This window comes from Pseudorasbora parva, chromosome 3 (genome assembly GCF_024679245.1).
Source record: "Pseudorasbora parva isolate DD20220531a chromosome 3, ASM2467924v1, whole genome shotgun sequence".
In the NCBI taxonomy this organism is placed as follows: domain Eukaryota; kingdom Metazoa; phylum Chordata; class Actinopteri; order Cypriniformes; family Gobionidae; genus Pseudorasbora; species Pseudorasbora parva.
In genome coordinates, this window is record NC_090174.1 from 62,963,163 (window position 1) to 62,981,964 (window position 18,802).

At 38.4% G+C, this 18,802-nt stretch overlaps 1 protein-coding gene across 4 annotated transcripts in view; it reads left to right on the plus strand.

Annotated features, from left to right (window-relative positions):
* Positions 1–1,646: 1,646 nt before the first annotated feature.
* LOC137071611 (leucine zipper putative tumor suppressor 3) overlaps positions 1,647–18,802 on the plus strand; it is a 33,765-nt gene continuing 16,609 nt past the window's right edge. Inside the window, exons 1-4 of one of the 4 annotated variants that reach the window (XM_067439771.1) lie at positions 1,647–1,810; positions 10,099–10,674; positions 13,783–14,298; positions 17,659–17,979. In XM_067439771.1, coding sequence (XP_067295872.1) covers positions 10,174–10,674; positions 13,783–14,298; positions 17,659–17,979 — 1,338 coding nt within the window. In that variant the 5' untranslated portion in view covers positions 1,647–1,810; positions 10,099–10,173. The other 3 variants (XM_067439773.1, XM_067439775.1, XM_067439772.1) reach the window with 3 other exon arrangements.

Consider the following 18,802-nt stretch of genomic DNA (forward strand, 5'->3'; position numbering starts at 1 on the left):
TAGCCCTTACTTAACAGATACGACGGTAACACTTTATTTTACAGTGTCTTTATTACATGCAACTAACCCTCTACAGTAATCATGTTAATATTAATCAGTACTTACATATATATCTACCCTGGAACAATGACACCTTAAAATAAAGTGTAATCCATCATCTTAAGGTGTCTTTGTTCCAGTGTAAATATATATGTAAGTACTGATTAATATTAACATGATTACTGTAGAGGGTTTGTTGCATGTAATTATGCATATAGTTATTACTATAATAACTACATGAGTAATAATGACACTGTAAAATAAAGGTTACTGTATGATTTTAATAATGCATTAGTAAATGTTCATTTGTAGTTCATGATGGCAAATGTATTTCACTAATGAGACTTTATTGTAAAGCGTCACCTGAACACATTATAACTCCACTTCATGATTATTTGAGCTGTTTAGGCGTGCAGATTTAGATCAGGTGCGCTGTAGTTTTCTATTACTATTATAATGTACTGTTAAAATTATTATTTTTTTAAATTTAATTAACATTTTTATTCATTCATTTATTCACACGGACAGGTGAAGTGAATATCACTGATGATCTCTTCATCTCCTGATATATTAGGCAGCAAGTGAACATTTCGTCCTCAGAGTTGATGTGTGTGAAGCAGGAGAAATGGGCGAGCGTGAGGATTTGAGCGAGTTTGGCCAGATTGTGACGGCTAGACGACTGGGTCAGAGCATCTCCAAAACTGCAGCTCTTGTGGGCTGTTCCCGGTCTGCAGTGGTCAGTATCTATCAAAAGTGCTCCAAGGAAGGACCAGTGGAGAACCGGCCACAGGGTCATGGGCGGCCAAGGCTCATTGATGCACGTGGGGAGCGAAGGCTGGCCCGTGGGGTCCGATCAAACAGACCAGCTACTGGAGCTCAAACTGCTCCAGAAGTTAATGCTGGTTCTGATAGAAAGCTGTCAGAATACACAGAGCAGCTCAGTTTGAGGCGTATGGGGCGGCAGGGTGACCTCTGACCCCGCCGAAAGCACCAACAGTGGCACGTGAGCATCAGAACTGGACCACGGAGCAATGGAAGAAGGTGGCCTGGTCTGAGGAATCACGTGTTCTTCTACATCACGTGGATGGCCGGGTGTGTGTGTGTGTGTGTGTGGCTTACCTGGGGAACACATGGCCCCAGGATGCACTATGGGAAGAAGGCGAGCCGGCGGAGGCAGTGTGATGCTTTGGCCAATGTTCTGCTGGGAAACCTTGGGTCCTCCATCCATGTGGATGTTACTTTGACACGCTCCACCTACCTAAGCATTGCTGAGACCATGTTCAGCCTTTGATGGAAACGGTATTCTGGTGGCTGTGGCTCTTCCAGCAGGATAATGCTCCCTCTTAATTTGTTAAAATTATTACAATTGTGCATATTCTGCAAGGGTTATAAACCTTATAAACAGAACTATATTATATCTGTAGAGTCTGAGAATCACCAATCGCTGAAAGATGAAACTGTAATTTGATTAGCACCTATTTAAAATATAACTAATGAAATAGTAACACTATTCAATAGTAACTAAATACTCATGATTTATGTTATAATCGGTTGATGATATGCATGAAGGGGGCGTGGCCGCCCGCGTCCAAAAGGGGCGGGGCGCAGGTGGGTGTGTCTCTCAGCTGATGCGCGACGCTCGCTCGCTCGCTCGCAGTCGCGATTGCGCACTACATCTCCGTCGCGGGCGTCAGCGGCAACGCATCGCGCGTTCGTTCGCAACGGCAGAGGAGCATCGGAACAGACGGACATACAGATCCGCGGCGAGACAGTGAGTTTGTGTGTGTGTGTGTGGTGCTGATGCTGCTGTTGTCATGGAGGGATGCGGATGCAGTGATGCATCATTGTGCATGAGCAGTAACGCGCATTATGTAATGCGATCAGGTGAGCGTTGGATCTCCATTGTGCTGCTGATGCTGGCGCGAGATGGAGGCGCGTTATGATCAACGCGGATATTGAACGCGTCCGGTCTCCGGTTAGTAGCATCACTAGGCCCGTTCATGTCCGCTTCGGGAGGTGAAGATGCGCTTTAGTGTGTATTATGGGATGTCATCTGTAGAGCACGAGGGCTGTTTGTGTACAGGCCTCCATCTCCTGTTTTTACTGTCATCCTGCGTGTGTGTGTGTGTGTGTGTGTGTGTGCAGTGCGCATTAACACTGCATGTTTACATGTATGCATCGCACTGGCCTTTGTGCCTGAGCTCATGCGCGGATCTTTGAGGAGTGTGTCCGGGTGGTTATGACAGTATTTCAGTGAGTGTGTCGGAAATATGAAGCATGTGAGCGATGATGTAATGCCAGTGTGTGTGTGTGCGTGCGTGTGTGTGTGTGTGAGTGAGTGAGTGTGGTAGTAGAGGCACGTGCCAGTGCTGATCTGATCCAGTGATGGAGACTCTGCTGGACCACTTGTGCTACTGCACACTGTGTGTGTGTGTGTGTGGGGGGGAGGGGGGGGGGGCATGTTTTTGTGACATATGAGGACACAAATGTGTATAATGCCATGGGTATGACACAGGTATTACAGGAGAGGGTGAAATATGAGGACATTACCCATGTCCCCACTTTACAAAAGGCTTATAAATCACACAGGAGGAGTTTTTATGAGAAAGTAAAAATGCAGAATGTTTCCTGTGATGGGTAGGTTTAGGGGCAGTGTGTGTGTGTGTGTGTGTGTGTGTGTGTGTGTGTGTGTGTGTGTGTGTGTGTGTGTGTGTGTGTGTGTGTGTGTGATTGTGTGTGTGTGTGTGATGGGTAGGTTTAGGGGCAGTGTGTGTGTGTGTGATGGGTAGGTTTAGGGGCAGTGTGTGTGTGTGTGTATGATGGGTAGGTTTAGGGGCAGGGGCAGTGTGTGTGTGTGTGTGTGTGTGTGATGGGTAGGTTTAGGGGCAGTGTAAGGGAATAGAAAATACGGTTTGTACAGTATAAAAAACATTACGTCTGTGTAATGTCCCCATATGTCACAAAAACATACGTGTGCGTGTGTGTGTGTGTGTGTGTGTGTGTGTGTGTGTGTGTGTGTGTGTGTGTGTGTGTACTTTTACAGACAACAATCATGCACTGCGGTATACATATATAGAAATTATCCAAATGCCAACATATCCATCCCTGATCTCTGCATAGCATTGGCCCAGATGTTGCTTTACCTCTCGCGAAGAAGTGAAATAATGGTATCAAAAGTCCAGGATCTCAAACATCACCTGAACATTCATTTTCATTCGGCTTGCTCTGGACTCTTTCAGGATAAACTATTGAAATATTTTAAGAGATCTCAATGAAATCTTTCATGCTGATCGGTGTTAAAAACATGCTAGCAAAATGTTAAAACATGCCTGCAACGTTAAAACATGCTAGCAGTGATACATCATGCTATCTTGTGCTAAATCAGGCTAATAACATGTTAAAACATGCCTGCAATCATTAGCATTGTGTTAAATCATGCTAGCAACATTAAAAAGGCCAGCAATGTAAATCATGTTAGCAACATGTTAAAAATGCTAACAACATGTTAAAACATACCAGCAATGTTAAAAAAGTCCAGCAATGTTAAAGCAAGCTAGCACTGTGTTAAATCATGCTAACAACATATTAAAACATGCAAGCAATGTGTTAAATCATGCTGGCAACATGTTAAAACATGCAAGCAATGTGTTAAATCATGCTGGCAACATGTTAAAACATGCAAGCAATGTCTTAAATCATGCTAAGATTTTGATAAATCATTGCTAGCAACATGTATAAACATGCCAGCAATGTTAAAACAACAGCAGTGTGTTAAATAATGCTAACATCGTGCTAAATCATGCTAGTAACATGTTAAAACAAAACCAGCAATGGTAATCATGCTAGCACTGTGCTAAATCACGCTAGAAACATGTTAAAAAATGCCAGCAATGTTAAAACGACAGCAGTGTGTTAAATCAAGCTAACATTGTGCTACATCATGCTAACAACATGTTAAAACATGCCAGCTACATTAAAACGACAGCAGTGTGTTAAATCAAGCTAACATTATGCTACATCATGCTAACGACATGTTAAAACATGCCAGCTACATTAAAACGACACCAGTGTGTTAAATCATGCTAACAACATGTTAAACCATGCCAGCAATGTTAAAACGCCAACAGTGTGTTAAATCATGCTAACATTGTGTTAAATCATGCTAACAACATGTTAAACCATGCCAGCTACGTTAAACCGACAGCAGTGTGTTAAATCATGCTAACATTGTGTTAAATCATGCTAACAACATGTTAAACCATGCCAGCTACGTTAAACCGACAGCAGTGTGTTAAATAATGCTAACATTGTGTTAAATAATGCTAACAACATGTTAAACAATGCCAGCTACGTTAAAACGCCAACAGTGTGTTAAATCATGCTAACATTGTGTTAAATCATGCTAACAACATGTTAAACCATGCCAGCTACGTTAAACCGACAGCAGTGTGTTAAATCATGCTAACATTGTGTTAAATCATGCTAAAAACATGTTAAACCATGCCAGCTACGTTAAACCGACAGCAGTGTGTTAAATAATGCTAACATTGTGTTAAATAATGCTAACAACATGTTAAAAAATGCCAGCAATGTTAAAACGACAGCAGTGTGTTAAATCATGCTAACATTGTGTTAAATCATGCTAGCAACATTTTAAAAATGCCAGCAATGTTAAAACAACAGCAGTGTGTTAAATCATGCTAACATTGTGCTAAATCATGCTAGCAACATTTTAAAAATGCCAGCAATGTTAAAACGACAGCAGTGTGTTAAATCATGCTAACATTGTGCTAAATCATGCTAGCAACATTTTAAAAATGCCAGCAACGTTAAAACAACAGCAGTGTGTTAAATAATGCTAACATCGTGCTTAATCATGCTAGCAACATGTTAAAACAAACCAGCAATGGTAAATCATGCTAGCACTGTGCTAAGTAATGCTAACATTGTGTCCTAAACCATGCCAGCAATGTTAAAACGCCAACAGTGTGTTAAATCATGCTAACATTGTGTTAAATCATGCTAACAACATGTTAAACCATGCCAGCAATGTTAAAACCCCAACAGTGTGTTAAATCATGCTAACATTGTGTTAAATCATGCTAACAACATGTTAAACCATGCCAGCTACGTTAAACCGACAGCAGTGTGTTAAATCATGCTAACATTGTGTTAAATCATGCTAACAACATGTTAAACCATGCCAGCTACGTTAAACCGACAGCAGTGTGTTAAATAATGCTAACATTGTGTTAAATAATGCTAACAACATGTTAAACAATGCCAGCTACGTTAAAACGCCAACAGTGTGTTAAATCATGCTAACATTGTGTTAAATCATGCTAACAACATGTTAAACCATGCCAGCTACGTTAAACCGACAGCAGTGTGTTAAATCATGCTAACATTGTGTTAAATCATGCTAACAACATGTTAAACCATGCCAGCTACGTTAAACCGACAGCAGTGTGTTAAATAATGCTAACATTGTGTTAAATAATGCTAACAACATGTTAAAAAATGCCAGCAATGTTAAAACGACAGCAGTGTGTTAAATCATGCTAACATTGTGTTAAATCATGCTAGCAACATTTTAAAAATGCCAGCAATGTTAAAACGACAGCAGTGTGTTAAATCATGCTAACATTGTGCTAAATCATGCTAGCAACATTTTAAAAATGCCAGCAATGTTAAAACGACAGCAGTGTGTTAAATCATGCTAACATTGTGCTAAATCATGCTAGCAACATTTTAAAAATGCCAGCAACGTTAAAACAACAGCAGTGTGTTAAATAATGCTAACATCGTGCTTAATCATGCTAGCAACATGTTAAAACAAACCAGCAATGGTAAATCATGCTAGCACTGTGCTAAGTAATGCTAACATTGTGTCCTAAACCATGCCAGCAATGTTAAAACGACAGCAGTGTGTTAAATCATGCTAACATTGTGTTAAATCATGCTAACAACATGTTAAAACATGCAAGAAATGTTAAAACATGCCAGCAATGTTGAAAAAAGCCCAGCAATGTTAAATCATGCTAGCAACATGTTAAAACAAACGACAGCAGTGTGTTAAATCATGCTAAGATTTTGATAAATCATTGCTAGCAACATGTAAAAACATGCCAGCAATGTTAAAACAACAGCAGTGTGTTAAATAATGCTAACATCGTGCTAAATCATGCTAGCAACATGTTAAAACAAAACCAGCAATGGTAATCATGCTAGCACTGTGCTAAATCACGTTAGAAACATGTTAAAAAATGCCAGCAATGTTAAAACGACAGCAGTGTGTTAAATCAAGCTAACATTATGCTACATCATGCTAGCAACATGTTAAAACATGCCAGCTACATTAAAACGACAGCAGTGTGTTAAATCAAGCTAACATTATGCTACATCATGCTAACAACATGTTAAACCATGCCAGCAATGTTAAAACGCCAACAGTGTGTTAAATAATGCTAACATTGTGTTAAATAATGCTAACAACATGTTAAACCATGCCAGCAATGTTAAAACGCCAACAGTGTGTTAAATCATGCTAACATTGTGTTAAATAATGCTAACAACATGTTAAACCATGCCAGCAATGTTAAAATGCCAACAGTGTGTTAAATCATGCTAACATTGTGTTAAATAATGCTAACAACATGTTAAAACATGCCAGCAATGTTAAAACGCCAACAGTGTGTTAAATAATGCTAACATTGTGTTAAATAATGCTAACAACATGTTAAACCATGCCAGCTACGTTAAAACGCCAACAGTGTGTTAAATCATGCTAACATTGTGTTAAATCATGCTAACAACATGTTAAAACATGCCAGCTACGTTAAAACGCCAACAGTGTGTTAAATAATGCTAACATTGTGTTAAATAATGCTAACAACATGTTAAACCATGCCAGCTACGTTAAAACGCCAACAGTGTGTTAAATCATGCTAACAACATGTTAAAACATGCCAGCTACGTTAAAACGCCAACAGTGTGTTAAATAATGCTAACATTGTGTTAAATAATGCTAACAACATGTTAAACCATGCCAGCAATGTTAAAACGCCAACAGTGTGTTAAATCATGCTAACATTGTGTTAAATAATGCTAACAACATGTTAAACCATGCCAGCAATGTTAAAACGCCAACAGTGTGTTAAATCATGCTAACATTGTGTTAAATCATGCTAACAACATGTTAAACCATGCCAGCTACGTTAAAACGCCAACAATGTGTTAAATCATGCTAACATTGTGTTAAATAATGCTAACAACATGTTAAACCATGCCAGCAATGTTAAAACGCCAACAGTGTGTTAAATCATGCTAACATTGTGTTAAATAATGCTAACAACATGTTAAACCATGCCAGCAATGTTAAAACGCCAACAGTGTGTTAAATAATGCTAACATTGTGTTAAATAATGCTAACAACATGTTAAACCATGCCAGCTACGTTAAAACGCCAACAGTGTGTTAAATCATGCTAACATTGTGTTAAATCATGCTAACAACATGTTAAAACATGCCAGCTACGTTAAAACGCCAACAGTGTGTTAAATAATGCTAACATTGTGTTAAATAATGCTAACAACATGTTAAACCATGCCTGCTACGTTAAAACGCCAACAGTGTGTTAAATCATGCTAACAACATGTTAAAACATGCCAGCTACGTTAAAACGCCAACAGTGTGTTAAATAATGCTAACATTGTGTTAAATAATGCTAACAACATGTTAAACCATGCCAGCAATGTTAAAACGCCAACAGTGTGTTAAATCATGCTAACATTGTGTTAAATAATGCTAACAACATGTTAAACCATGCCAGCAATGTTAAAACGCCAACAGTGTGTTAAATCATGCTAACATTGTGTTAAATCATGCTAACAACATGTTAAACCATGCCAGCTACGTTAAAACGCCAACAATGTGTTAAATCATGCTAACATTGTGTTAAATAATGCTAACAACATGTTAAACCATGCCAGCAATGTTAAAACGCCAACAGTGTGTTAAATCATGCTAACATTGTGTTAAATAATGCTAACAACATGTTAAACCATGCCAGCAATGTTAAAACGCCAGCAGTGTGTTAAATAATGCTAACATTGTGTTAAATAATGCTAACAACATGTTAAACCATGCCAGCTACGTTAAAACGCCAACAGTGTGTTAAATCATGCTAACATTGTGTTAAATCATGCTAACAACATGTTAAACCATGCCAGCTACGTTAAAACGACAGCAGTGTGTTAAATCATGCTAACATTGTGTTAAATAATGCTAACAACATGTTAAACCATGCCAGCTACGTTAAAACGCCAACAGTGTGTTAAATCATGCTAACATTGTGTTAAATCATGCTAACAACATGTTAAACCATGCCAGCAATGTTAAAACGCCAGCAGTGTGTTAAATAATGCTAACATTGTGTTAAATCATGCTAACAACATGTTAAACCATGCCAGCTACGTTAAAACGCCAACAGTGTGTTAAATCATGCTAACATTGTGTTAAATCATGCTAACAACATGTTAAACCATGCCAGCTACGTTAAAACGACAGCAGTGTGTTAAATAATGCTAACATCGTGCTAAATCATGATAGCAACATGTTAAAACAAACCAGCAATGGTAAATCATGCTAGCACTGTGCTAAGTAATGCTAACATTGTGTCCTAAACCATGCCAGCAATGTTAAAACGACAGCAGTGTGTTAAATCATGCTAACATTGTGTTAAATCATGCTAACAACATGTTAAACCATGCCAGCTACGTTAAAACGACAGCAGTGTTAAATCATGCTAACATTGTGTTAAATAATGCTAACAACATGTTAAACCATGCAAGAAATGTTAAAACATGCCAGCAATGTTGAAAAAAGCCCAGCAATGTTATATCATGCTAGCAACATGTTAAAAAATGCCAGCAATGTTAAAACGACAGCAGTGTGTTGAATCATGATTAGCATTGTGTTAAATCATGATAGCAAACATGTTAAAACAAATGGCAGCAATGTGTTAAATCATGCTAAGATTTTGCTAAATAATTGCTAGCAACATGTAAAAACATGCCAGCAACGTTAAAACAACAGCAGTGTGTTAAATAATGCTAACACCGTCCTAAATCATGCTAGTAACATGTTAAAACAAAACCAGCAATGTTAAATCATGCTAGTATTGTTAAATAATGCTATTGCTATATATGTAACTTGTCTTCACAAATGATAGTGGCCATGATGAGAATTGCTAATGTAATTGGTTTGCTGTGATTTCTTTCCCTGAAGCGGATGTGTGGCACCACAGATCCAGACGCGGTGGTTAATGTTTAATCCTCACCCGTGTTGATGTTTACGCGAGCGCTTCATGGGACTCTGACCTGAGCAGCTCTGGTCTGTCTGATCTGCGGCGTGCTGTCGTGTTTTTGAGACGTCTGGTGAGCGTTTAACACGAGGAGGAAGACGTTCTGCGTATGTCGTTTATTCACACTGCAAAAAAATATTTCCTTAATTAGTATTTTTGTCTTGTTTCTAGTCCAACAATCTAAAAACTCTTAAAACAAGAAGTATTTACTAGATAAGCAAAAGTTATTGTCTTGTTTTGGGAAAAAATAACTCAAAATTAAGAGAGATTTTGCTTAAAATAAGATAAATAATCTGCCATTGGGGTGAGCAAAATAATCTTGTTTTCTGTTTGAATTTAGATTATTTTCCTTACCCCGTTAGCAGATTATTTAGCTAATTTTAAACAAAAACTCTCTTAATTTTGAGTTCTTTTTTCCCATCCATCTATCTGTCCATCTATCCATCCAACCGACTTGGCAACACAGTGCAGTTGAGTTCTGTTGACATTTGACAACTAACGTTATGCGTCGCTCTGCTGCTCTGATTGGTTGTCGTTCTGTCCAATCGAGGTCTTTCCTGGTTGGGCTGAAACACGCCCCATAATCACAGCCCAATGGAGCACAGACTCATATTCTGACTAGAGCTGAGTATGACCACGTCAGGCTAATAGGCCCTAATATTTTGGTGTAACCTCTTCTGGTGTGTTGTTTGCAGTGTGTGTGTGTGTGACCTGGCTCCCTTCCCCTTCATGCCTGTGGGCGGCGGAGTGAAGCGCTCGAGGCTCCTGGCATGGGCAGCGTAGGGAGCGGGGCCTCCAGTCAGCGGCCCATCACCATGCGCAGTGTGGGGACCCGCACCACCCCGAACGGGCCCCTGGCGGCCGCACCGCCTCCCGCCGCAGCCCGCCGCCGCCTGGACGACCGCAGCTTCAGCGCCGACCGCATCCCCGGCCCGAGCACCAAAACCAAGGGCGTCTCCGCCGACCCGGAGCGGGACTACGCTCGCCATCACGCCGACCCGGAGCGCGCCGCTCATCACAACGCCAACCGGCAACAGACGGTCAATGGCGAGAGGCTGGTGACCAACGTGGTGTTCGCCAACGGGGCGCGGAGGGACGGACACCGGCGTGGAGAGAGTCTGGACCTGTGCGGGAACAACATCGTGCTGAACAACGACAAGAACGGTGGCCATCAAGTTCCGCTGCAGCACAAGGACAAGAGCAAAGCCAAACCTGATAATCACAACCCTCCCAACATTCTGCCCGTCTCCGGGAAGCTCGAGCATGCACAGGTACGGGCTCTAAGATGTTTTATGTAAGGACAGTACTAAAAAAAAATAGGGCTGCCAATCAATAAAAATTTCTAATCATGATTAATCGCATGATTGTCATGAGTTTACTTGCGATTATTCGCATGACCGCCATGAGGTAACTCGTGATTAATCACTTGATTATCATGAGTTGACTCGCGATTAATCGTTTGATTGTCATGGGCTAACTCGCAATTAATTGCATGATTGTCATGAGTTAACTCGAGATTAATCGCTTGATTGTTGTGAGTTAACTCGTGATTAATAGCATGATTATGAAATCGCAAGCTTGTCATAAGTTAACTCGCGATTAATCGCATGCTAGTCATGAGGTAACCCACGATTAATGGCATGATTGTCATGAGTTAACTCGAGATTAATCGCTTGATTGTTGTGAGTTAACTCGTGATTAATAGCATGATTACGAAATCGCATGCTTGTCATAAGTTAACTCGCGATTAATTGGATGCTAGTCATGAGTTTACCCACGATTAATTGCATGATAGTACTAAATAAAAGCTAGTAGGGCTGTCAATCGATTAAAACATGTAATCACGATTAATCGCATGATGGTCATGCGTTAACTCACGATTAATCACATGATGGTCATGAGTTAACTCACGATTAATCGCAGGATTGTCAAGCTCCGCCACAGCACAAGGGCAAGAGCAAAACCAAACCTTATAATCACAACCCGTTCAACTTCCTGTCTCCGGAAAGCTCGAGCATGCACAGGTACAGGCTCTGAGATCTTTTATGTACTCATTTTTACATCTTTTATGTAAGGAGAGTACTAAATAAATAAAAAATCTAATTTTTTTTTAATAGCGATTAATCACATGATTGTCATGAGTTAACTCACGATTAATCGCATGATTGCTGTGAGTTAACTCGCAATTAATCCCGATTGTCATGAGATAACTCGCGATTAATCGCATGCTTGTCAAGCTCCACCACAGCACAAGGGCAAGAGCAAAGCCAAACCTGATAATCACAACCCTCCCAATGCACAGGTACACGCTCTGAGATTTAGGAATGTTTAGATCTTTTATGTACTAATTTTAATATCTTTCATGTAAGGACAGTACTAAATAAAAAATAATAGGGCTGTCAATCAATTAAAATATTTAATCACGATTAATCACATGATTGTTATGAGTTAAAGCACGACTGATCGCATGATTGTCATGAGTTACTGCGCGGTTAATCGCATGATTGTCATTAGTTAAAGCACGACTGATCGCATGATTGTCATGAGTTAATGCGCGGTTAATCGCATGATTGGCATTAGTTGAAGCACGACTGATCGCATGATTGTCATGAGTTAATGCATGATTGATCGCATGATTGTCATTAGTTGAAGCACGACTGATCGCACGATTGTCATGAGTTAATGCATGATTGATCGCATGATTATCATTAGTTGAAGCACGACTGATCGCACGATTGTCATGAGTTAATGCATGATTGATCGCATGATTATCATTAGTTGAAGCACGACTGATCGCACGATTGTCATGAGTTAATGCATGATTGATCGCATGATTGTCATTAGTTGAAGCACGACTGATCGCACGATTGTCATGAGTTAATGCATGATTGATCGCATGATTGTCATTAGTTGAAGCACGACTGATCGCACGATTGTCATGAGTTAATGCATGATTGATCGCATGATTATCATTAGTTGAAGCACGACTGATGGCATGATTGTCATGAGTTAATGCATGATTGATCGCATGATTGTCATTAGTTAAAGCACGACTGATGGCATGATTGTCATGAGTTAATGCGCGATTAATCGCATGATTGTCATTAGTTAAAGCACGACTGATGGCATGATTGTCATGAGTTAATGCGCGAATAATCGCATGATTGGCATGAGTTAATGCACGATTAATCGCATGATTGTCATGAGTTAATGCGCGAATAATCGCATGATTGGCATGAGTTAATGCACGATTAATCGCATGATTGTCATGAGTTAATGCACGATTAATCACATGATTGTCATGAGTTAATGCGCGATTAATCGCATGATTGTCATGAGTAACTCACAATAAATCGCAACTTAATTACATTTTTATCGGTTGTAAATGTACCTTAAATGAATACTTTTCAAGCTTTTAATACCCTAATCAACATGGGTATAGACAAATATGCATGCTTTATGCTTATTCTATTATTTCAGCCTGGAGTCTAATAAAAGTTGAACAGAAAAAATAGTAGCTAATGTTGGCTATATAACCAGAATTCTATATTGTTTCAGAATAGTAATGTTAATGTTAACGCTTTTCTTTCCCCATTTCTGTTTTCTAACCCACGTCTATGGCTGCTCTCGATTTCTTCAAGACCCGCTGTAGTGAGATGGGCTTTGTAACGACGTCTTTAGTGCCTTTATGGGTCTTGAGAGAGGAAATGACATTGGTGTCAATGAAGGCCTTTCTGAGCCATCGGATTTCAACACTAATATCTTCATCTGTGTCTGAAGATGAGCGGAGGTCTAAAGGCTGTCCAACAACTAATTAATTAGGAATTAATTACACAATTTACATTTTTGCGTGAATTAACCCTTTTTAACACTGTGATTGGCATTTTAAAAGCGGGATATAAATTAGTTGACTCTGTCTCTTTAGACCAATGTCTCTCTGGTGCGTCCGTCAGCCTTCAAACCTGTGGTGCCGAAGAGCTTTCACTCCATGCAGAACCTGACAAACAAAGCTTCGAACCGTTATGAATAAGCGTATTGATTCATGATTCGGATCGCGTGTCAAACTGCTGAAATTATGTGACATCGGCGATCCGAATCAGGAATCGATTCACTGAGTCATAACGGTTCGAAGCTTTGTTATGAAATGGGCCATCATCATTTAGGGGTTTTTTCGCACAAAAACTATTTTCATCTCTTCATAAAATGATTGTGGAGCCGCTGTAGTGAGATGGGCTTTGTAACGACGTCTTTAGTGCCTTTATGGGTCTTAAGAGAGGAAATGACATCGGTGTCAGTGAAAGTTTGGGTGAACTAACCCTAAACACTGTGATCGTCATTGTAAAAGCACTTTATGAATAAATTTGACTGTCTCTCTGCAGACCAATGACTCCCTGGTGCGTCCGTCAGCCTTCAAACCCGTGGTGCCGAAGAGCTTTCACTCCATGCAGAATCTGGTGTGTCCCATTCAGAGCAGCTCCGGATCGGCCGCGGGTCCGAGCGGAGACAAGGCGGGTCAGAACCAGGACAGCCCCGGCAGCAGAGGCCCAAACGTGGGCGCGGGCCGGGCCGCTCAGGGCAGTCTCTCGGACTCGGGGAGGAACTCTCTGACCAGCCTGCCCACATACACCGGCTCCAGTTACGGGCCGGCGCCGCTCGGACCCCTCAGCGCCTCCACCAGCCACATTAACCGGCTCGGCACCGCCGGCCTGGATAAACCGGGCTTCCAGAACGGGCTCAGTGCGTCTGACAGCGGCCGCTCGTCCTCCGGCAAAAGCTCGTCCTCCTACCAGCGGCTCAGCCACATGAGTGACGCGCCGGCGCCGCTGCGACCTTCGCCCTCGTCCGATGATGTCATCCAGGACCTGGAGGACCGGCTGTGGGAGAGAGAACAAGAAGTAAGTAAGGTGACCCAATATATATATATATATATATATATATATATATATTATTATTATTATTATTATTTATTTTTTATTTTTTGGGGGGCAGAAGTCACATCTGCGTAGACTAGCGAGGGTTTATGATGTCACCAACCCAGGAAGAAGCTCGTTGTAGTCCAAAGCAGCCATTTTTGTAGGCAATAAACTGCCGTAACTTTAAAAGACAATATCTCCGTTTGCAGTGAACTTTCAGCGCTGTAACTTTACAGAGACTGTTTATGCTCAAGCAGCGACATTACACACTAACTAAAGTTACACAAGTCACATCGCATGTAACCACCCCTTTAGTAAATTTGTATACACGATTGGCTATTTTATTTATTCATTTTAATTAAATTAATTTGTATACACCATTCATTATTAATTAATTTAATTTTGCATACACATTGGATATTTTATTTATTTATTCATTTAATTTGTATACAAAATTCGATATGAATTAATTAATTATACTTGCATACACTATTAGATATTAATAAATTTATTAATTTAATTTTAAACATCATGGAATATTTTATTTCTTTAATTTTTTTATTTCTTTAGTTTTGCATTGAATTGAATACTTAATAAACAACAACAAAAAAACAATTGTATTACATTTGTATACACCATTGGCTATTTTATTAATTAATTAATTTTCTTTAATTTCGCAGACACATTTTTTTAAATTTAATATTAGTACTTTTAATATTATCATTAAGTTGACTTAGTTTTGCATAGACCATTGAAGATCAGACCTGCTCCCAGGGAATTATTGTTTAATTATTGTTTTAATGGTAAACAAGGTTATAATCTGTTTTGGTTGTTCCAAGAAGTTCCCTAAAGTTTCCTTCAAATGTCAGTGAATCGTGTTATTAATTATGAAGCTAGATATGCACATGTTTCATTAGGAGTCTGACACATGTTGAGAACGCATCAGTGCCTGAAATCAAGCCCGTGGTCTGGTTCCTCAGGTGATCCACATGCGGCATATATGAAGAGATATAAAGTCAGAATTCTGAGATATAAAGTCGGAATTCTGAGATATAAAGTCGGAATTTTTTTAATATAAAGTTGAAATTCTGAAATATAAAGTCATAATTTTGCGATATAAAGTCATAATTCTGAGATATAAAGTCGAAATTCTGAGATATAAAGTCATAATTCTGTGATATAAAGTCATGATACTGAGATATAAAGTCGGAATTCTTTAATATAAAGTTGAAATTCTGAGATATAAAGTCATAATTCTGAGATATAAAGTCATAATTCTGAGATATAAAGTCGAAATTCTTTGATATAAAGTCGGAATTCTTTGATATTAAGTCTAAATTGTGAGATATAAAGTCAAAATCTGAGATATAAAGTCGAAATTCTGAGATATAAAGTCGGAATTATTTGATATAAAGTCGGAATTCTTTAATATAAAGTTGAAATTCTGAGATATAAAGTCATAATTCTGAGATATAAAGTCGGAATTCTTTGATATTAAGTCTAAATTCTGAGATATAAAGTCGAAATTCTGAGATATAAAGTTGGAATTCTTTGATATAAAGTCGGAATTCTTTAATATAAAGTTGAAATTCTGTGATATAAAGTCAGAGTTCTGAGATATAAAGTCGGAATTCTTTGATATAAAGTCGGAATTCTTTGATATTAAGTCTAAATTCTGAGATATAAAGTCGGAATTCTTTAATATAAAGTTGAAATTCTGAGATATAAAGTCATAATTCTGAGATATAAAGTCGGAATTCTTTGATATTAAGTCTAAATTCTGAGATATAAAGTCGGAATTCTTTGATATTAAGTCTAAATTCTGAGATATAAAGTCGGAATTTTGTGATATAAAGTCAGAGTTCTGAGATATAAAGTCGGAATTCTTTGATATAAAGTCGGAATTCTTTGATATTAAGTCTATATTCTGAGATATAAAGTCGGAATTCTGTGATATAAAGTCATAATTCTGAGATATAAAGTCGGAATTCTTTGATATAAAGTCGGAATTCTTTAATATAAAGTTGAAATTCTGAGATATAAAGTCATAATTCTGAGATATAAAGTCGGAATTCTTTGATATTAAGTCTAAATTCTGAGATATAAAGTCGGAATTTTGTGATATAAAGTCAGAGTTCTGAGATATAAAGTCGGAATTCTTTGATATAAAGTCGGAATTCTTTGATATTAAGTCTATATTCTGAGATATAAAGTCGGAATTCTGTGATATAAAGTCATAATTCTGAGATATAAAGTCGGAATTCTGTGATATAAAGTCATAATTCTGAGATATAAAGTCGGAATTCTTTGATATAAAGTCGGAATTCTTTGATATTAAGTCTAAATTGTGAGATATAAAGTCGGAATTTTGTGATATAAAGTCAAAAATCTGAGATATAAAGTTGAAATTCTGAGATATAAAGTCGGAATTCTTTGATATAAAGTCGGAATTCTTTAATATAAAGTTGAAATTCTGAGATATAAAGTCATAATTCTGAGATATAAAGTCGGAATTCTTTGATATTAAGTCTAAATTCTGAGATATAAAGTCAGAATTTTGTGATATAAAGTCAGAGTTCTGAGATATAAAGTCGGAATTCTTTGATATAAAGTCGGAATTCTTTGATATTAAGTCTAAATTCTGAGATATAAAGTCGGAATTCTTTAATATAAAGTTGAAATTCTGAGATATAAAGTCATAATTCTGAGATATAAAGTCGGAATTCTTTGATATTAAGTCTAAATTCTGAGATATAAAGTCGGAATTCTTTGATATTAAGTCTAAATTCTGAGATATAAAGTCGGAATTTTGTGATATAAAGTCAGAGTTCTGAGATATAAAGTCGGAATTCTTTGATATAAAGTCGGAATTCTTTGATATTAAGTCTAAATTCTGAGATATAAAGTCGGAATTCTGTGATATAAAGTCATAATTCTGAGATATAAAGTCGGAATTCTTTGATATAAAGTCGGAATTCTTTGATATTAAGTCTAAATTGTGAGATATAAAGTCGGAATTTTGTGATATAAAGTCAAAAATCTGAGATATAAAGTCGAAATTCTGAGATATAAAGTTGGAATTCTTTGATATAAAGTCAGAATTCTTTAATATAAAGTTGAAATTCTGAGATATTAAGTCTAAATTCTGAGATATAAAGTCGGAATTTTGTGATATAAAGTCAGAATTCTGAGATATAAAGTCGGAATTCTTTGATATTAAGTCTAAATTCTGTGATATAAAGTCAGAATTCTGAGATATAAAGTCGGATTCTGTGATATAAAGTCAGAACACATTGAGCAGGCGTCAGTGCCTGAAGTCAAGCCCGTGTTCTGGTTCCTCAGGTGATCCACATGCGGCGTAACCTGGACCAGAGCGAGGCGGCCATTGCTCAGGTGTTCGAGGAGAAGCAGCGCGTGTGGGAGCGTGAGATGGAGGACCTAAGGCAGAACTACGCCGGCCGCCTGCAGCAGGTGACCCGACGGGCCCAGCGCTCGCAACAGGCCCTTCAGGCTCAGATCAGCCGGCTCCAGCAGGACAAGCGGCGGCTGCAGGAGGAGATGACCCTGATGCTCGCACAGAGGGAAGAGCTGGAGAAGAAGTGCCTGGACTTCAGGAAGGAGCAGGCCGACATCCTGCCCAGACTGGAGGAGACCAAGTGGGAGGTCAGTCAGAGAGCTGGGCAAAATATCTACGATGTCTACTTAAGTAAAAGTACTACAGTCAGATGTCTACTTAACTAAAAGTACTACAGTCAGATGTCTACTTAACTAAAAGTACTACAGTCAGATGTCTACTTAAATAAAAGTACTACAGTCAGATGTCTACTTAACTAAAAGTACTACTGTCAGATGTCTACTTAAGTAAAAGTACTACAGTCAGATGTCTACTTAAGTAAAAGTACTAAAGTCAGATGTCTACTTAACTAAAAGTACTACAGTCAGATGTCTACTTAACTAAAAGTACTACAGTCAGATGTCTACTTAAGTAAAAGTACTACAGTCAGATGTATACTCTAGTAAAAGTACTACAGTCAGATGTCTACTTAAGAAAAAGTACTACAGTCAGATGTCTACTTAACTAAAAGTACTACAGTCAGATGTCTACTTAAGTAAAAGTACTACAGTCAGATGTCTACTTAAGTAAAAGTACTACAATCAGATGTATACTCTAAAGGTACTACAGTCAGATGTCTACTTAAGTAAAAGCACTACAGTCAGATGTCTACTTAACTAAAAGTACTACAGTCAGATGTCTACTTAAGTAAAAGTACTACAGTCAGATGTCTACTTAAGAAAAAGTACTACAGTCAGATGTCTACTTAACTTAAAGGACTACAGTCAGATGTCTACTTAAGTAAAAGTACTACAGTCAGATGTCTACTTAACTAAAAGTACTACAGTCAGATGTCTACTTAAGTAAAAGTACTACAGTCAGATGTATACTCTAAAGGTACTACAGTCAGATGTCTACTTAAGTAAAAGTACT